This window comes from Lissotriton vulgaris, chromosome 1_1 (genome assembly GCF_964263255.1).
Source record: "Lissotriton vulgaris chromosome 1_1, aLisVul1.2, whole genome shotgun sequence".
In the NCBI taxonomy this organism is placed as follows: Eukaryota; Metazoa; Chordata; class Amphibia; order Caudata; family Salamandridae; genus Lissotriton; species Lissotriton vulgaris.
In genome coordinates, this window is record NC_141685.1 from 1881844252 (window position 1) to 1881861728 (window position 17477).

At 44.1% G+C, this 17477-nt stretch overlaps 1 protein-coding gene across 1 annotated transcript in view; it reads left to right on the top strand.

Moving 5' to 3' along the window:
• Nucleotides 1-921: 921 nt before the first annotated feature.
• LSM8 (LSM8 homolog, U6 small nuclear RNA associated) overlaps nt 922-17477 on the top strand; it is a 78310-nt gene continuing 61754 nt past the window's right edge. The window contains exons 1-2 of the mRNA XM_086938276.1: nt 922-1142; nt 12579-12619. Coding sequence (XP_086794402.1) covers nt 1112-1142; nt 12579-12619 — 72 coding nt within the window. The 5' untranslated portion in view covers nt 922-1111. The remainder of the gene's footprint in view (nt 1143-12578; nt 12620-17477) is intronic.

Here is a 17477-nt window from a genome sequence, read left to right on the forward strand (position 1 = left end):
AACCAGGATTCAATCCTAAGGCCTTCTTGTTACACAGACATCGGTAGTGATGCATTAACCAGTAGAGGTTTCATAACGTAAAACAGAGTGCGTTCCCACAGATTGGTGTAACTTGCTTTATTTTTCATTTAAGGTGTGCATTATTTTATGAGCCATTACCGGAATGTGAAAGACCATTTTGGATTGTTTAGCCACGCTTTAAGCCACCACACGCCCTACCCCCACCCCCACCACCGTCCCATTGCACTCAGGATCAGTTTCCATGATTTTTTAATGCACTGAGACCTCTGACGAAAACAACGCTTCGCAGGAGTGCTGTACCAAAATGCCTACACCTCCGAACTCCCAGGAACGACTTTAACATATACGAATCGGTCATCTAGGAGTAGTGTACACCACGAAAAAATACGAAGCAAAGTGTAACAGAGAAAGCTTCAGGCAGCAAAGACCGGCTCCGCACTACAAGTTTGCTTCCGTTATACTATCCCCTATTACCTTTCACCCGGAAATGAAAGATATGACCTAGATTTTAAACTAGGTAATTAGAGCGGACATGGCAGAAAATAGAGGTTTCGCAAGCATTCAACGACAAACGCATAAATTACAATGACAATGGACAAATATAACTTACCTAAGACATAACCTAAAATAAACGGAACCCTTGGCAAAATGCGCCTTCTCCCCTTATTTAAAAATACGAAACGTATGCTTTAATTACTTTTTACTACGTACAGAAAAAAACACAATGCAGAGATTTTCATCAACCAGACTCAGTAATTCTTTCGTAAGAATGATTTTATATTGTATATAATGCAACGAAATGGTGTTGCAACTTGGGGGGAGGGGGTGCCTAAGTAGCCGTCATGTTATTTATTCAATGCTTTACTGCGCTCCTTTCTGTTTCCATGCTCACAGCAGTGTAAGGCCGGGGGTTGCCTGACTCTACGATGGCCATCTCTTGGGACGTGGTCCCTCCCCTGGCTTTAGACCGGAACACGCAGGTTTTGTGGACGTTTGTTTCAGTGCATTTTTCGTGCACGTTACCTTTGTGATTCACGTTGCAGTTCAAATTTTATTTTTTGTTTGGGTTAGTTTTTTTTCCTGGGAGACGATGACGTCGGCTTTGGAGAATTACATCAACCGTATCCTTGCTTATGTTGCCGGTGCTTGTTTTACGAATTTTATGATATCTGTGTAATGGATTAATTTCATTGAAGTAGTTAGAGATCCAAGACGACTACCTAATACCTACTTTATCTTAGTATGTGGTTTCGCTTTTTGGGGGTGGGGTTGTTCGACACTAATACAATCTGGTGTTGCTCGAGTATTGAGATCACGAAATTACTGAACATCCTGTCAGCTTTGATTCCCGTTCCAGAAATTGTATGCACCTGATACTATTAGAGTGCTTTATATCTCACCTGCATGATCTCTCTGTGGCAAGAGGTAAAGAGTTTCCTTTTTTCCATATTTCCCAAATGATTTGTTCTCACATAATTTGTGTTTTGCATTGAGCTTCATTGAGCCTTCTTCGTAGGAACGTGAAGTTTATAGCGTAGGTTTTAACCTATTAATTAAACTACGGATGAATTAAATGTGTAAGCGCTACAAGTTATACTTAAGTTTTCTTCAGGAAATGCTTAGAATAGATCATTAAGCTATCCGGTCGCATCAGATCCTTAGCTAAGGAGAAAACTAAGCAGTGCAATTTAATTTTTTAAGCAAACAATTCCCTTAATAAGTTTATATCAATCACTCTCCCAAATATACGATTTGCCATAAGGAGGCAGTTATTCTTTCTGAGCGGTACAAAAATGTATCCTGCTCTTAAATAGCATGGATCACTGTGGAACAGGTTTTCTTTTCTGGGAATAAAACAGATTAGTTAAGGCTTTGCTTGTACCTACACTCAAGCAGTGACAGCGGGGACTACAAGTTAGCCTTTCGTGAATTCTATGGAATTGATTTCTGGGAGCTCCCCTGTATGGATTATTGCCCTGTTCGAAAAATATGTTTTAGATCGGGTCTCAAACCTTTTCTTTAGTGAGAGCTACTTCTGATCAGTGAACATCATTGTGAGCTTCTGAAGGACAAGCAAATCGTTACCAGACACTACCACACCCAGCTTCATTGACTTAAAGCCTAATGTCAATGGAGCCAGATGCTATGGTCTAAACTAAATACTTTGGCATGGGGCACTAAGGGCTGGCATGTGTGTCGGTGAGCGTGGTATTTGGGGATGTATGAATGGGATATATTTGTATAGGTGACTGAGAGCCTGTGTCGTATGTACTTTCAGCACAGGAAGTATCGTCTGCCATACGTGGTACCGTTACATGTATAAGAGAAACACACAATCCTTTTTTTAAATTGGAGAAATTTAAAGCGCAGAAAAATGTTCTGCAAAAATGTTCATTATATGAAACATTTTTCTGCACTTTAAATTTCTCTCATTGAAAACAATGACTGTATTTTTCAGATATACAAACGGCACAGTGTATACTAGCCACTGGAAGCAAGAGGCCTGTTGTTTGTAAATGTGACACTTTGAAATAGGAGAAAATTTAAAATGAAATTAACTTAATCATTAAGGTAACTTTACAATTTAACCTTCTCCCATTCAAAGCATTCAGAAACATCATTTTGTTCACAGCTCACCAACATTGAGTTGATAAGGACTTTTATTTTAAGAGTTAAATACCTCAGTGTTTCAGATTTTCACCTCTGTGCCCCAGCCCGGGCCATGACTCTCACTGATAACTTCTCATTATCAGGCCCTGCTATCTGCAGCCTGATTATAATAGTGTAAAATAAACACAGCCAACCCATAACTTTAAAAGGAAAATATGACCTTGTACTTATTTAAAAATGAACTCTGAACACAAGTCCGTGAGCTACTCTGAATGTGTCTGGGAGCTACTGGCAGCTTGTGATTGGCTGGTTGAAGACACCTGTTTTAGATGTTTCTTTAGCGTCCACTACATAAAAAAGGACGTTGGAGTGCTTTACTTTGCGGATGTGGTCCTATTTACAAAACAACATATATTCATTGTTCAAAAACAAAGGAAAATACATGCATTTGATGGCTTAAGGGTGCAGAAAAGGCATGCTTAGATTTCTAGTTTAGTAATTACAAAGGCCCTCGAAGCAAGCCATTAGATGTGATTAGACAGGCGTCCACAGACCTTGAAGTTGCATTTAATAGTGGTGGCTATCAGTTATTTGTGCAGAGAATGCCTCAAGGTGGCTACCACTTTCATGAGTAGGCGATTGTTCGGGTGTTTTTTGAATAATTCGGAAGAGGTTCATGTCTGATACTTTTAGAGATGTAATTCTAGATCTTCGGTGTTGCTTTGAACCCTTTTGCAATACATTTTTTAGGTCTCGCCTGAGACAGCGCATGCGCTGAATCTTCGAGACATTTAGTAAGTGGCTTTTAAAAGTGCCACCAGAGGCTTTTGCTGGCCTACAGCTTGCGTTCACGAGCTCTTGCACAGCTGCTATCTGTGTTTTTATTGCTGTAATCAGGCTCCTCTTCTTGCACCACCCCCTCCCTTTTCCCCCTCCCTCTTCCCCCTCCCTCATGGTCAGCTTCATTTGTGTTTTTTAGCTGTGAATCATGCTGCTCTGCTGGCACTCCCACTCCCTTCTCCCCCTCCTCTTCGGCAGTTTCATTTGTGTCTTCTATCATTGTGAATGCTCCTGCTTCCACCAGGCACACACACCACCAGCCGTCAGTGCACGCTCCACCAGGCATACAAACCCCCAGCCGCCAGTGCACCCTTCCACCAGGCACACACACCACCAGCCGTCAGTGCACGCTTCCACCAGGCAAACACACCACCAGCCGTGGGTGCACGCTTCCACCTGGCACACACACCACCAGCCGTCGGTGCACGCTTCCACCAGGCACACACCGCCAGCCGTCCGTGCACGCTTCCACCAGGCACACCCACAACAGCCATCCGTGCACGCTTCCACCAGGCACTCACAGCACCAGCCATCAGTGCACGCTTCCACCAGGCACACACACCACCAGCAACCAGTGCATACTTCCACCAGGCATACACACCACCAGCCGTCAGTGCACGCTTCCACCAGGCACACACACCATCAGCCGTCAAGGCACGCTTCCACCGGGCACACGCACCACCAGCTGTCAGTGCACGCTTCCACCAGGCACACACACCATCAGCCATCAGTGCACGCTTCCACCAGGCACACTCACCACCAGCAGTCCGTGCACGCTTCCACCAGGCACACACACCACCAGCAAGCAGTGCACGCTTCCACCAGGCACACACACCACCAGCCGTCAGTGCACGCTTCCACCAGGCACACACACCACCAGCCGTCAGTGCACGCTTCCACCAGGCACACACACCACCAGCAAGCAGTGCACGCTTCCACCAGGCATACACACCACCAGCCGTCAGTGCACGCTTCCACCTGGCACACACACCACCAGCCGTCAGTGCACGCTTCCACCAGGCACTCACACCACCAGCAAGCAGTGCACGCTTCCACCAGGCACACACACCACCAGCCGTCAGTGCACGCTTCCATCAGGCACACACACCACCAGCAAGCAGTGCAAGCTTCCACCAGGAACCAACACCACCAGCCATCACTGCTCGCTTCCACCAGGCATACACACCACCAGCCGTCAGTGCACACTTCCACCTGGCACACACACCACCAGCCGTCAGTGCACGCTTCCACCTGGCACAAACACCATCAGCCGTCAGTGCACGCTTCCACCAGGCACACACACCACCAGGTATCAGTGCATGCTTCCAGCAGGCACACACACCACCCGGTATCAGTGCATGCTTCCAGCAGGCACACACACCAGCAGGTATCAGTGCATGCTTCCAGCAGGCACACACACCACCAGGTATCAGTGCACGATTCCACCAGGCACACACACCACCAGCAATCAGTGCACGCTTCCACTGGGCACACAACCCACCAGCCCCCAGTGCATGCTTCCACCAGCAACACACCCCACCAGCCGTCAAGGCACGCTTCTACCAGGCACACACACCACCGGACGTCATTGCATGCTTCCACCAGGCCTACACACCACCAGGCGTCCGTGCACACTTCCACCAGGCACACACACCATCAGCCGTCCGTGCACGCTTCCACCAGGCACACACACCACCAGCCGTCAGTGCACGCGTCCACCGGGCACACACACTACCAGCCATCAGTGCACAATTCCACCGGGCACACGAACCACCAGCCGCCAGTGCATGCTTCCACCGGGCACACACCCCACCAGCCGTCAGTGCACTCTTCCACCAGGCAAACACACCACCAGCCGTCAGTACACGCTTTCACCAGGCACACACACCACCAGGTGTCAGTGCACGCTTTCACCAGGCACACACACCACCAGCCGTGAGTGCACGCTTCCACCAGGCACACACACCACCAGCCGTCGGTGCACGCTTCCACCTGGCACACACACCACTGGCCGTCAGTTCACGCTTCCACCAGGCACACACACCACCAGCCGTCAGTGCACGCTACCACCAGGCACACACACCACTGGCCGTCAGTTCACGCTTCCACCAGGCACACACACCACCAGCCGTCAGTGCACGCTACCACCGGGCACGCGCACCACCAGCTGTCAGTGCACACTTTCGCCAGGCACAAACACCACCAGTTGTCAGTCCAGCAGGCAGGCTCTTCTCAGAGTTTCTTGGTAAATATGTGTTCGATGCCTGGGAGGGAGTGGGTCGAGTTTCCTTAAACCATGCCGAGTGTACATGTGCAGTGCATGAACTCCTGTGTGAGTGAGTCATGCTGCCTGTGGCTCACTCACTCCACACTTGTAAATTGCGCCTGCAACAGGCTTTTCCTCATTTGCAATGTTTGGAGCATGCGCACAGCTAGTCAGCTCCCACACCCCCTGGAATGACTGCTTCCTACAACCAGAATGGAAATAATTTTCAGAGCAATGAAAACGAGTTCATTTGATGCAATGAACTGTTAACAAAAACCATGTCCAGCTATTGTAGATCTGGCAACTTAAACAAAACAGCAACACAAAACAAACTAGCATTGGCACAGCCAATAGGTCTCGCTTTTTGGACCCGATAAGTATTTAATTATGCAGCAGAATATCCTTGGTGCAACAACACCAACTGTTGCATGGCTAAACACTTATAAGGTCCCAAATGCAAGACCAATTGGTTATGCCAATGCTTGTTCTGTGTGCTGTGAAGGTTTCACCATGTACCCAAGAATTTTTAATTTGTTAGACCATTATCAAATTAAAATAAATGCATGCTTGTTTGACCCCATATCATCTTATTGCTGTATTGTCAGAGTTGTTTTGAATCGATTTTAGTTTCCATCTGGACATCCAGTTTTGTATTTTGGGAAGGCAGTCCCTAAGTAATAAATGGGAGGTATTTTTTATTAATCCTTATATAAATCTGCGTAACTTTAGTTCAATACTATTAAAAAAAGGTCTAGTTTTGTCAGAAATTCTCTTAGAGGTTCAGGTTGGTTTGGCGAGATTATTAGTGTATTTGTTCAAGTTGATAACTGGAAGGTGTGGTTGTGGCAACAACTTACTCCGGGTCGGTTTTGGCTGTAGGGGAATTTAAGGTCAAAGTATCAATATGTAGTTTTGTTAAGCTAAGTGCATTTGGGGTATCTGATCTAGATCCTTATTTTCTTACTGTAAGGATCTTTTTTTATTGCAGAAATTAGCCAGTTCAGTATGTTTTGTCTTGTCTGTGGACAGTGGTTGCGGAAGTTTCAGTAAATTGCATTGTATTCCACAAGTCTAAACATACCCAAATGGTATTCTAGTTTGGTTTTTATCTGCTCCAGAGTGATAGCACTTTTGTATTTATGCTATCCGGTTTAATTCTATTGATCTTTCATTAATTTTATTTTAAGGAATTAGAATGGGGGTGGGTGCGTTTTCCATTTAATTTTTAATTCTATTCATGTAGATTTCTAAAGAGCATGGCTACCCAGAAGGGCCTCCCAGGGCTAAAACATTTTTTGGTTGCATTGCCCAAAGCGTACATGTTAGCTGAAAAGAGCCATCTTTAAAAGTTTTCTGAATCTTAATTCCGACTCGATCTTTCTTATTTCCAATGGAAGAATGTTCCAGAGTTTGAGAACAAGGAAAGCAAATGAGCATCCTCCACCCCTGGTAGGATATTAGGTCAACAATCTCTGTATAGCCAAGGCCCCTTCTAGTACATTGCTCGATGTGAAAGACAGAGTGACTTGAACTGAATTCTTTTTAACACTGGAAGCCAATGCAAGGCCGTCGGGGCCGCTTTGGCCGCCTGATGTTTAGGGATTTTTTATTTAATTTGGGCTGCAGCAGTTTGTGTTACCTGGAGTCTTTTTATGACAGATTTTGGACTCTTCCCCCCCTCTGCCCTTCCTCCCCACCCCCGATATAAGGAGTTGCCATAATCAAGTCATGATAATACTAGACCTTGCACATCCACTCTACATGAGGGTTCCTGCAGCCATTTTAACAGTTTTCTCAGTGTCTTGAGTAGGCTGAAAAGTTTCATGCCGATTTCTAGGCCTAAAACTCTATAGGGAGTATTCTGTTGATCCAAAAGACCAGGCTCCTGACCTCTGCTTTAGGTGGGGGCTGGGTGCAGACAAAAATCCGGCCAGCTCACCTCCATCCAACGGGCAGGATTGTTACTGATCACCAGCACTTCTGTCTTTGCTCCATTTAATTTCAAACTGCTCGCAGACTTCCATTCTATTACATGCTTTAAGTAGTTACTGATTTGGTTGGGTGTCTTTTCTGTGTGGGGAGAGAGGGGGATGATGATTTGTGTAAGATGCAATTAAAAAAACAATAAACCTTCACAATCTCTGCCAAATGGGAGAACATACAAGAAAATGGGGCTTAGTGACGAACCTTGAGGAACCCCATATTTTAGGAAGTAGATTATGTACAGTGTAGGTTCTTCACACACTTAAAAAATTGTATTTTCAAGGAAGGAGGCAAGCAATTTTAGCGCAGTCCCAGTGATATCAGCCTTTGAACCAAGACGGGAAAGGAGACTGTATCAAAGGCTGCGCTCAGATCTAGTGAATTAAAGCCGCTGAGCCGCCTTGATCCAGGAGAGCTCTCAGTTCTTCCGTAGCTGCAAACAAAGCTGTTTCTGTGCTACTTCCTGGTCTAAAGCCAGTCTGCGAAGGATGTAAAAAACTATTTGTCTCAAGACATAATGAGAGATTCTTCTTTACAATCTTCTCCAAGACTTTTTCTAGGCTTTGGAAAGAGGGAGATCCGTCTGTTGTTTTTGCACTGTAGAGGGACAGCACAGGGCTTTTTCAACAAAAGGATTAACAATTGGCATGTGTCCATGCTGGCGGACGGGACTGTAGTGAATGGTTAAACATATTGACTTGTCTTTTTGTGTTTAGACCAGGCAGGAAGCAGCCCCAGACAAATATGGTTTGTGTTACAAATGGAAACTTTTACTCTGGAAACCCCGATATGAGGAAATTAGCAGAAAGGAAGTAGAGTAATGAGATGCTGAGCCCATGTCAGTCAGCTTATTCATTCCCCCATTTTTTTATTTTAAATATCACCCTGCAAATAAATTGGTCTAATAATGAAAATGTGATGGTAGAAATGTCCTGGCTTACTTAGTTGTCACAAACACACTGCATTTTTAAAACAACGTGGTGGTTTGTAGTACCTGTAACAGATGTCTATGTTTGGCCAGCAAATGTGAGGGTATAATTAGTAGTATATACAATTCATGTTATTTCATTTAGCATGATTACATTTACTTTCAAAAACATTTCATGAACTGCATGCAAACCCGGCATTACGTTTTTTTCTTCAAATGTGACTTTTTATAAAGCATCAAACAATGCAAAACACAGAAGATAGCAACCACAAGGGTACAAGGGGCCGTGCAGTTTCCGGGGTTGCAATACAGATAGCTATGATGTGTTCATCTTCGCATAATCCCTATGCTTGTAATTCCCTGTACAAAGTGTATGATGCCATTTTCAAGAACATATAACACCTCTGCCCCAGAACAGAACACCCCCCCCCCTTCAATCCGGTGGTGACGAAATGATAATGAAAACAGTATGAAAATAGTACAGCTGAGGCAGAATTGGACATTGGCACATCAACTAGTGGTGAGATTCAGGCCAATCCATAATATAGCTAAGGGGTCCCCTGAGGCCAAAGGATCGAGCAGGGAGAACCTATAGTTGGAAGAGGTGCATGGCCCGCACCGTCGGTGGACAGACCGCAGAGGGCAGACCCAGAGACAAAAAGGTCACCAGAGGCCCCCAACGGAGCACAAAGTCTTCATGGTCATTCTGGAAAATGTCCAACAGGCGCTCCATGGATATGATCCTCCATAGTCTGGCATGCCACAACAAAATTACCGGGGCCTCTGTCTTTTTCCATGCAGCTGCTAAAGTGAGTTTGGCTGCCCCCAGGCACGTCCACATAATCGCTTTGTCAGCCTTAGTTTGCCTGGTCAGGAGGGGATCTCGAAAGCCAAGGAGAGCAAAGTCAATGGAAGTCGGAATCGGGTAGCCCAATATGTCTTTGATATGAGATAGAATCTTGTCCCAAAAAGGGCAAATCTTAGGGCAGTCCCACCATATATGCCTAAAGTCCCCCTGGAGCCCACATCCCCGCCAACAAAGATCTGAGGTATCTGGAAAGATGCGTCGAAGCTTAGAAGGGTATAGGTACCAATCATATAGGGGTTTATAGTGGGCTTCTCGGAGAGTCAGTGACCTATTATGCTTGGAGATATCCTTCCAAATATGAGACCATTCCCCATCTGTAATGTCCCTCCCCAAGACTTGCTCCCAAAAGGTCATATAACGTGCCAGTGGGGAGTGTGCAGTGCAGAGTAACATATCGTAGATAGTCGAAATGGCACCCTTCATAGAACCCGCCCTAAGGGCCACAAACTTTTCCATTTCCGTAAGCTCCCTAGTAGCCGCCTCTCGGATCGGAGGTGTCAAGACCCAATGTTTTAGCTGAAAGTAGTGGTACTGTTCACTCTGCGGAAGCGCAAATTCCTTTCTACATTCGGCATACATTAAGGCCTCCCCATAGCAGAACAGATCAGCTATTTTGAGGCAATCCCCCACCTCCAGCAATCAAAGGGCCCCTCATGTAACGCCGGAGGGAAATCTGGATTAAAATGAATGGGCGTGTACTGGGAAGGGAAAGAAGTCACCCCGCCCTCTTGGTAACCTTGTCCCAAGTAGCCAGAGTCGTACGGGTGGGAGTGCTAAGGTATGTATTGGGAGGACAATCCTTTAAGGGTTTCCACAACACATCCCATCGGGTAGCTCCTGTGACGCAACCTAGAAACCTCTTCCCTCTTAAGATGAGTTTCTTGCAATGCTACCACTTCAAATTTGTGATCATTCAAATACTTCCACATGTTTTGGCGTTTCTGTGGGGAGTTCAATCCCTTAACATTCCAAGAAGTAATGTTAACCGTCAGAAAAGATCACCCCCTCCCCTCTCCCCTGGCATTAAGTTTGTGGTTGTTTTTTTGTGTTTTAAATAGCAAATGACGTGAACAGCAGCTGTGCACATTCTGCTCATTAACATTGTTCCGGTGATCCTGCAATAGGATTTTTTCCCCATACAGGAAATTACACAACAGGGTTGAATTGTGGGCATTTCGCATAGTGAGCATAACTCAAAATGCTGGAAATTATGCGAAATTGTGCCTCTGTGACATAGATTTCACCTAGTTATAATCCTGGTAAGACCACTTATGTGGTAGTTGCAGTTGCTGAAGAATTGTTTGTAAGTGTCTGGTTATCGGTTTGAATCAACATAACAAAGCTCAGAGGGCTAATTTGACCGTTACAGAGAATTATGTGTAGCATACAGGTCATGGATTTCTATATAAGCTATCTCAGTGGGTTAAAGCTTTTTCTTTAACCGTAACCTGTAGGTAAAAGGCTATTATCTAGTTAGTTATTCGACCGCTGCAAGTAGCAGCATAGAACCTGCATCCTAACGTTATTCTAAGGTTGATAAATGATTTTCATTGGAAAATAAGCACTTTCATTTAGTGCCCCAAAATAGTTTATATTGTGTGCCGTACAAACTGGTTTATTAGTGTAAAGTAGATATAGATAAACCTGACATGAAAGGCAAAACATTTTCAAATCTGAGTTTCTTGTCAGTTTATGAAGTGTAAATTGAGTGTCTTTGTTTTACATAATAATCGAGATGCCCGGTCCCAGCAGAGCCCTTTTTGCCTTCCAGCTGCTTTGGGCTAGGAATTGAGTTACTAATTGACTATGAAGGAAGGGACTAGCAGACAGCCATTCTGCAATAAAAAAATAAAAGCTCACTGCCTGCAGACCACAGATCTTCACAGTAAAAGAGACATTAAAGGTATATTCTCTGTACACGTCCTTGTATATGCACACTGCATTGCCTGTCAATGAACCGAATTCCAGGTCTAGAATAGCTGCCGAGCCTATAATACAGCTAGTTCCCAGTTTGTATCAGCACTGGTTAGAGCCATCTGCCATGTCTTGTGACCTTTCTTTGAATTTTATTTTCTTCATTTCAGCATTTGTTATATCAGACAATCACTAGGCAGTATAGTCTTCAACCCCCACCCCCTTTGAATTTATTATTTGTTGGCCTGCTTAGAAAAAGGTGTGTGTGTGTGTGTGTTGTTTTCAAGATTATTTGGAAGGTATTTGTGTTGCATATATCAATGATAGATGTCTTCATTAAAGTGCAGAGCTAAATGTGAGTTAAGATAAGTATTCCGATGGGGAACTAACAGGGCGACCAGACCCACCAACAGTGCCGCTTGCCATAAATAGTGGCCCTTATAAGCATGTAAACATACAGTGTTTGAGTACCAGCCAACCTCTAGTTCACAGTCTCCAGTGAGTAGCTAAGGGGCTACCTGTTACTCACCTGCTCCCTGGAAGTATCTTCAGGAAGTGTATCCCAGACCATTAGGTCATAGAGAGGGCTGAAATCATTGAAGGAGACTGAACTAGTCATTCAAAGACCTTTGGAGTCCTAACCAGCCAAACCATCTGCAAGGCTGCACACTTTGTGTGCAGCCTTGCAGATAAATACACACGATCACATGACTGCTGGGTGGTGGGTTAGGTAGGTTACTGCATCAAGACCTCCTGTCCCAACTCTGTCCAGCAGAGTTGCATAGGGATTTGCTGTGTTGCAGGCTTCACTCTATTAGTCACACTTCATGTGTGAACACTGGTTAGGAAAGAATAATGTAAGGGGGACACTATCAGTGATAGTACCGGAAGTGGTGAAAATTATAGTCTTAATGGATGTGGGCTCTATTTTAGCAGTGAAAATGTTTCATGAGTGGCCCTATTTAATTTCAGTGATCAGAAGTAGGTCTCATCATAAAAGTGGGTGGAGATTCCTGCGCTAGATGATTCACAAGATAATGTCCTCTACAAAGCACCAGTAATATGTCCCTGTCTGTGGTCTTAACATTATCCAATATAGCATGTTAAATTTGTACAGTGGAAATTGGATTCCTTAACTAAGTTGCTAGGAACAGTGGCTGTAATCACAGCAGATGGAAGAATGATTGTGGTAAGACATATTTGGCTAAATTTCATACGTACAATGGCAAATTTAAAGGTCTTATTGACTTTATGTCAGTGCTTTTAATTTTACAGGGCAAATTACCCCTATTTGCATTACATAAGTGGTACTTTTTTTATATACATGACATTGGTACATTGTAAATACTTACTAGCAATTTACTCATATATGAAAATTGTACTCCTCCATTGTTCTTGTTTTGTCAACTGCTAGCTCAAATTGCTTGGATGTGTTGGATATTGATTTCAGATGCCCCTTTTCTTTTTCTTCTTTTTTTTTTCTTTGTGACCTGTTATAAATTATTGGGAGAATCTTCGTCTTCTGCCGGAACATCTGAAATTAAAAGCCTAAAGAATTAATTTATAAACTCCGTAGTTGGTCCTAATCAAATTCTGATGTGGATAGTAGGTACTCCACCAGAGTTTACTTCTGATGTAACACAGATTGATGAAAACTGCACTGTTAACCGCAATAATACCTCTATTTTGTACTGTTCATCTAGTTAAAAAATATTTTTCTTCAGCCTACTTAAAACTGCATTTAATTTTATTCTTACACAAACAAAATTTCTTCCTTTGGACCATACCAGCTTTTTCACAGAGTTTTACATTTTTTTTTAATCTGTTGATTTTATTATAAGAGTTCCAGATTGATATCCATTTACGAATGGAGAGGATTTATAAGGTGAACTTGAATAAATCCCCATGGGTGGTAATTCTTGTTTCTTAGCTCAGGGGATTTCTAATCATGTGTGTAATCTATTTATATTATGCTTGGTTGTTAGCACAAAATGTATTTCTAAGGTTGTGGAAATCAAGTAGTTGCCGGATTTGCAAGATTTGAATTCACTATTTGGTGGTATTAACAAAACAAACTTTACCAAGTTAAAAGAAAGCTTCTGTAAGGTTAAGAATTGAGGGTTGCAGGCAGAAATAACCGGACTGAAAAGTATGGCACAGTAGAACACTTTAAATCCTCAGCATAATTGTGCAGTGCTACCTGAAGGAAATAATGGCAATTCCTAAAAAGATCGAATTCCCACTATCACCTGAATATTGTCCCTTCCCTCGTGGAGAGAATAAAAACTCCTTACAATCCACGTGACAAACTAACGGTGACGTTCCAGAATGAACTCAATGAGTGAATGAAGTAAAGAGGCCTTTTCTGCCTAAGAGACTGCAAATACTAGATCAAAGACTGCATCACACTTGAGACAGGTAGAAGGTAAAAGACTTATTGATGCATGACATAATGAGAGACATGGACACAGAATGCTTCCCAAATGCATATCCCTGCTTACCCATTGCAATCTCAGACTGCTTCATACTAGTGAAAAAGTCAAAATGCTAAACGATAAAAATCCGAAACTGAATTAAAAAAATAGAGTATAATTAAATAAATGACACAAATATGATAAAAACCCCAATAAGGGGAACCAGAGATATACCTTTTGAAAGTTTTAAGTAAAAATGGCTCCAAAAGGCGCAACGCTTTAATGGTAGTCAACGGTGACTGTAGATCAGGACCATGGTACAATTTGAGGCTGACCACAATGGAACATGGGGTGGATACGCCACCCACGTTTATCTTGGTCAAAGAATTTACACTCTGACGTGGTACTTTAAGTGCCAATCCACCACAGGAGAGTACTTCTAAACCCCCAAGACCTCAGAAGGCACTTAAAGATTCACAGCGTGCCAGGCCGAGGCCAACAGCAGAGACCAGTATGTGTCCCTGGTCAGCTGGGTACTTCTAGGAAAAGGCCTCTTGAGCTGTTCCTATTGCTTCAACAGTAGGTCAGCCTTATGACACTTGGAGTCCACTTATTTGTTGGGGGTACAGGAGGGGGCAGTTCCAGTCCTTGGGTGCTCCTCTTTGGTCAGACAGCAGGTCCAGTCCTCTTCAGATCCTCTGTAGGTCCAGGAAGTGTTGTGCAGTGGGTGTTTGGAGGTTTCACATTAATGCCACGTCACTAGCCAGCTGGTGGAAATGACTCCTGAGCATTTGCCAACCAATGAAGTAAAATTTCCCTGGGCCAAACCTACCCACAATCAGCATATTCAAGATGGCGAAGAGTCTTTGGCCACACTACACTTGGGCTCTGGGGGTGTATGAGGCGAGTGTAATGTGGTAATCCTAGTGTCTTCCCACATCTGACAATAAAATCCAGTTTGAGGCAGCCATTGTGAACGCAATTAACCAGGAGTCTGGTAGGACAAAAACAAAGTTGTTCAGCAGCCAGACAGTAGACCACAAGAATGGTCTTAGCATCCTGTTCTCTCCCAGTGCTATTTCTAAACCCAACAGACCTGTCAAACAGGATTTGACACTCCTGTGGGTTTCACAGTGTTGTATCAAAAAGAAGGCCAAAAGCCCTCACCCTGCTTATTCAGGGGAGTTCGAATGAGTAGTCTCTGCCCATTTAGGTCAGCCTGTTATGCCCTCCTGGGAGGTATTTCACAGCTAACGACACATATTCAAGGCTAATCACTGTCTGGGGCCTGGCAGAGGGCGGTAAAAGGTAACCTTCTAAATGTTACTTCTCCTTAATATTTATTTAATTCTGACTTCATCATTGAATTGTATTTTTAATATTTATTAAATTGTTGTTTATTTTTTTAGCTGGTTCCTTTCCTGAGATACAGTATTAGTATTTTAATCTGTATGGTTTTGTACCCAGGACAGCTAAGCATGCCACAGTGAAAATAGCTTTTGCCTGCTAGTCACTGCAAGAACATGTTAACATTTCTACATTTCCTGCTTTTAAATACCATGCATCCTGTCTTCTGGGCTACAAGGCCTAAATAGAGGTGTTTTATTAACCTGTTAACTGCTGCGCAAATTCCGCTGAGGTGCGGGCAAATATTGAGTGGGCGGGTTTCGGACGGCCCTTGGCTGTTCTCCGCACACGCCCACTGTGATGTGTGGCAGTCCAACGCATGGAAAGGGTTCTTATTTAAAGGAAGGTTTTTTTTCCCTTCAAGAAGGAGTTTATTTTGACAGGTCACAGCGCGTTGTGCCACTGTAGTGGATGGCACAATAGGTGCTGCAGTCCACGCTCTTGGTACCCTAACCGTGGCAAAGAGCCCGATAAGTGTTACACCCTATGTATCATACTGTTCTCATATGTCCCACCACTTCGATTTTGCTACATACTCACAGGTCTTAATGATTTTAACGATCATGGGCATGCTAAAACTGCTGACCCCTCATTCAAAAAATCTAGCAGTGATTTCTACACTTTCTCAAATTTCCCCCTTGTTCATACAGATCTCCAGTCACCTTTCCATTGTCAACAACGACCTCAATGTACATGATCACTCCATTATACTCTGTATGACATTGCTTTTTCATTTCAGAGGAATCCACTGTTAGGCTGCCAGTGTCACGTTTGTTATAAGCTGCCATTTGACTTTAGACAGCCGCTGGATCTCCATTTTAAATCTAGACTTATTGCCTACTGGGTCTGGATACAAAGCCCACAATGCCCTTTATGTGATTTTAAAAATTCCTTCCTAAAAATCTATAGAATTAGGCAAGAACACCAAACCTATAAATCATTTCTATCTTGGCAACACTATCATCAGCATTTTCCTTCTGCAGTTCTAAACATACTCCTTGTTTTCATTGGGGAAATCTGCCACAAGAATATGTTTGTGCAAAAGAAACAATTGATGGGCGGATTGCTGGACAATGCAAACATTCACCCCCAGTCACAAGGATCTGGGTTTAATCCATCATTCTTTTGCCCACCACACCACCCAAGTTTGGACCCAGCCATATGCAAATCAGTCTTTACCCTGTTCCTCATGGGAAAAGTCCAGCCCGAACTGCCAAGCCAGGTCCTCCCTGGACCGGAAACAAGCATCCTAAGACCGGTTACAGGGCGTCACCCTTCATCAGCCAGGCTAGCTTGAATCCAGTGGTGTAGTGAGCAAGGGACCCACGTCTGGGCATACCCTTCCCACTTAGGGTAGGGTGACCAGACGTCCCGGTTTTCCCCGGACGGTCCCCGTTTTTGGAGAAGTGTCCCCGTGTCCCGACACTTTTCTCCAAATGAGTCAAATGTCCCCGTTTTCGAGCAGTGTCCTGGTTATACACACAAATGTCCCGGTTTTTCATTAGTCCGATTGGCCGCATGCTCTGTTTGCACTGCGTGTGACTTCACTGAGATGAGCGCTGTAGCAGGAAGGGAAATCCTTTGATGAAGAGAGACATTTTCTCTCTGGATTTCCCTTCTCTTTGTCCACGCAGCACCACCTACGTACTTTTGCTGACTTCCAAGAGGTGCCCCCACAGGCGTGTTGCAAAGATGTTAATCAGGCCTCATGTGCACATTAGAACAAATCCTCGCACCCTGCTTGCGGCACCACAGGGGCCTTTTAACTGCTGTGACCGCCTACTAATACTGGTCCGGTACCTAGTGTAAACACAAGTCTCTGCAGTTAAGGGATCTCAAAAGTCTCTGACAATGAAAGGGAGAAGCTGACGTTAATCTTAGTCCATCAGTCTGATCAGGGAAAGCCGGGGGGGGGGGGGGGGGGGGGGGGGGTGGAATAGAGGGGGAAATCGACAAAGGTCTAGTCAAATCTGTAAATACACTGCCCAGCCATTGTCCGTTTTTAGGAGGAAAAAAGTAAGATATAATTTACTGGAACGAGTGGGTATTGCATTTTTTTGTATATAGTCTTTTAAACAACAGGTCGCTACTAAGAACACTAATATTCTCCTTTGATAACGTATACTTGCTCAGCTTAATTGCCCATTTTGTCAGGGATGTTCGGCGAGGTTTTCTGCCACCCCACAAATGACTTTCATCTGGTCGACCTGAATAATGTGATGATTT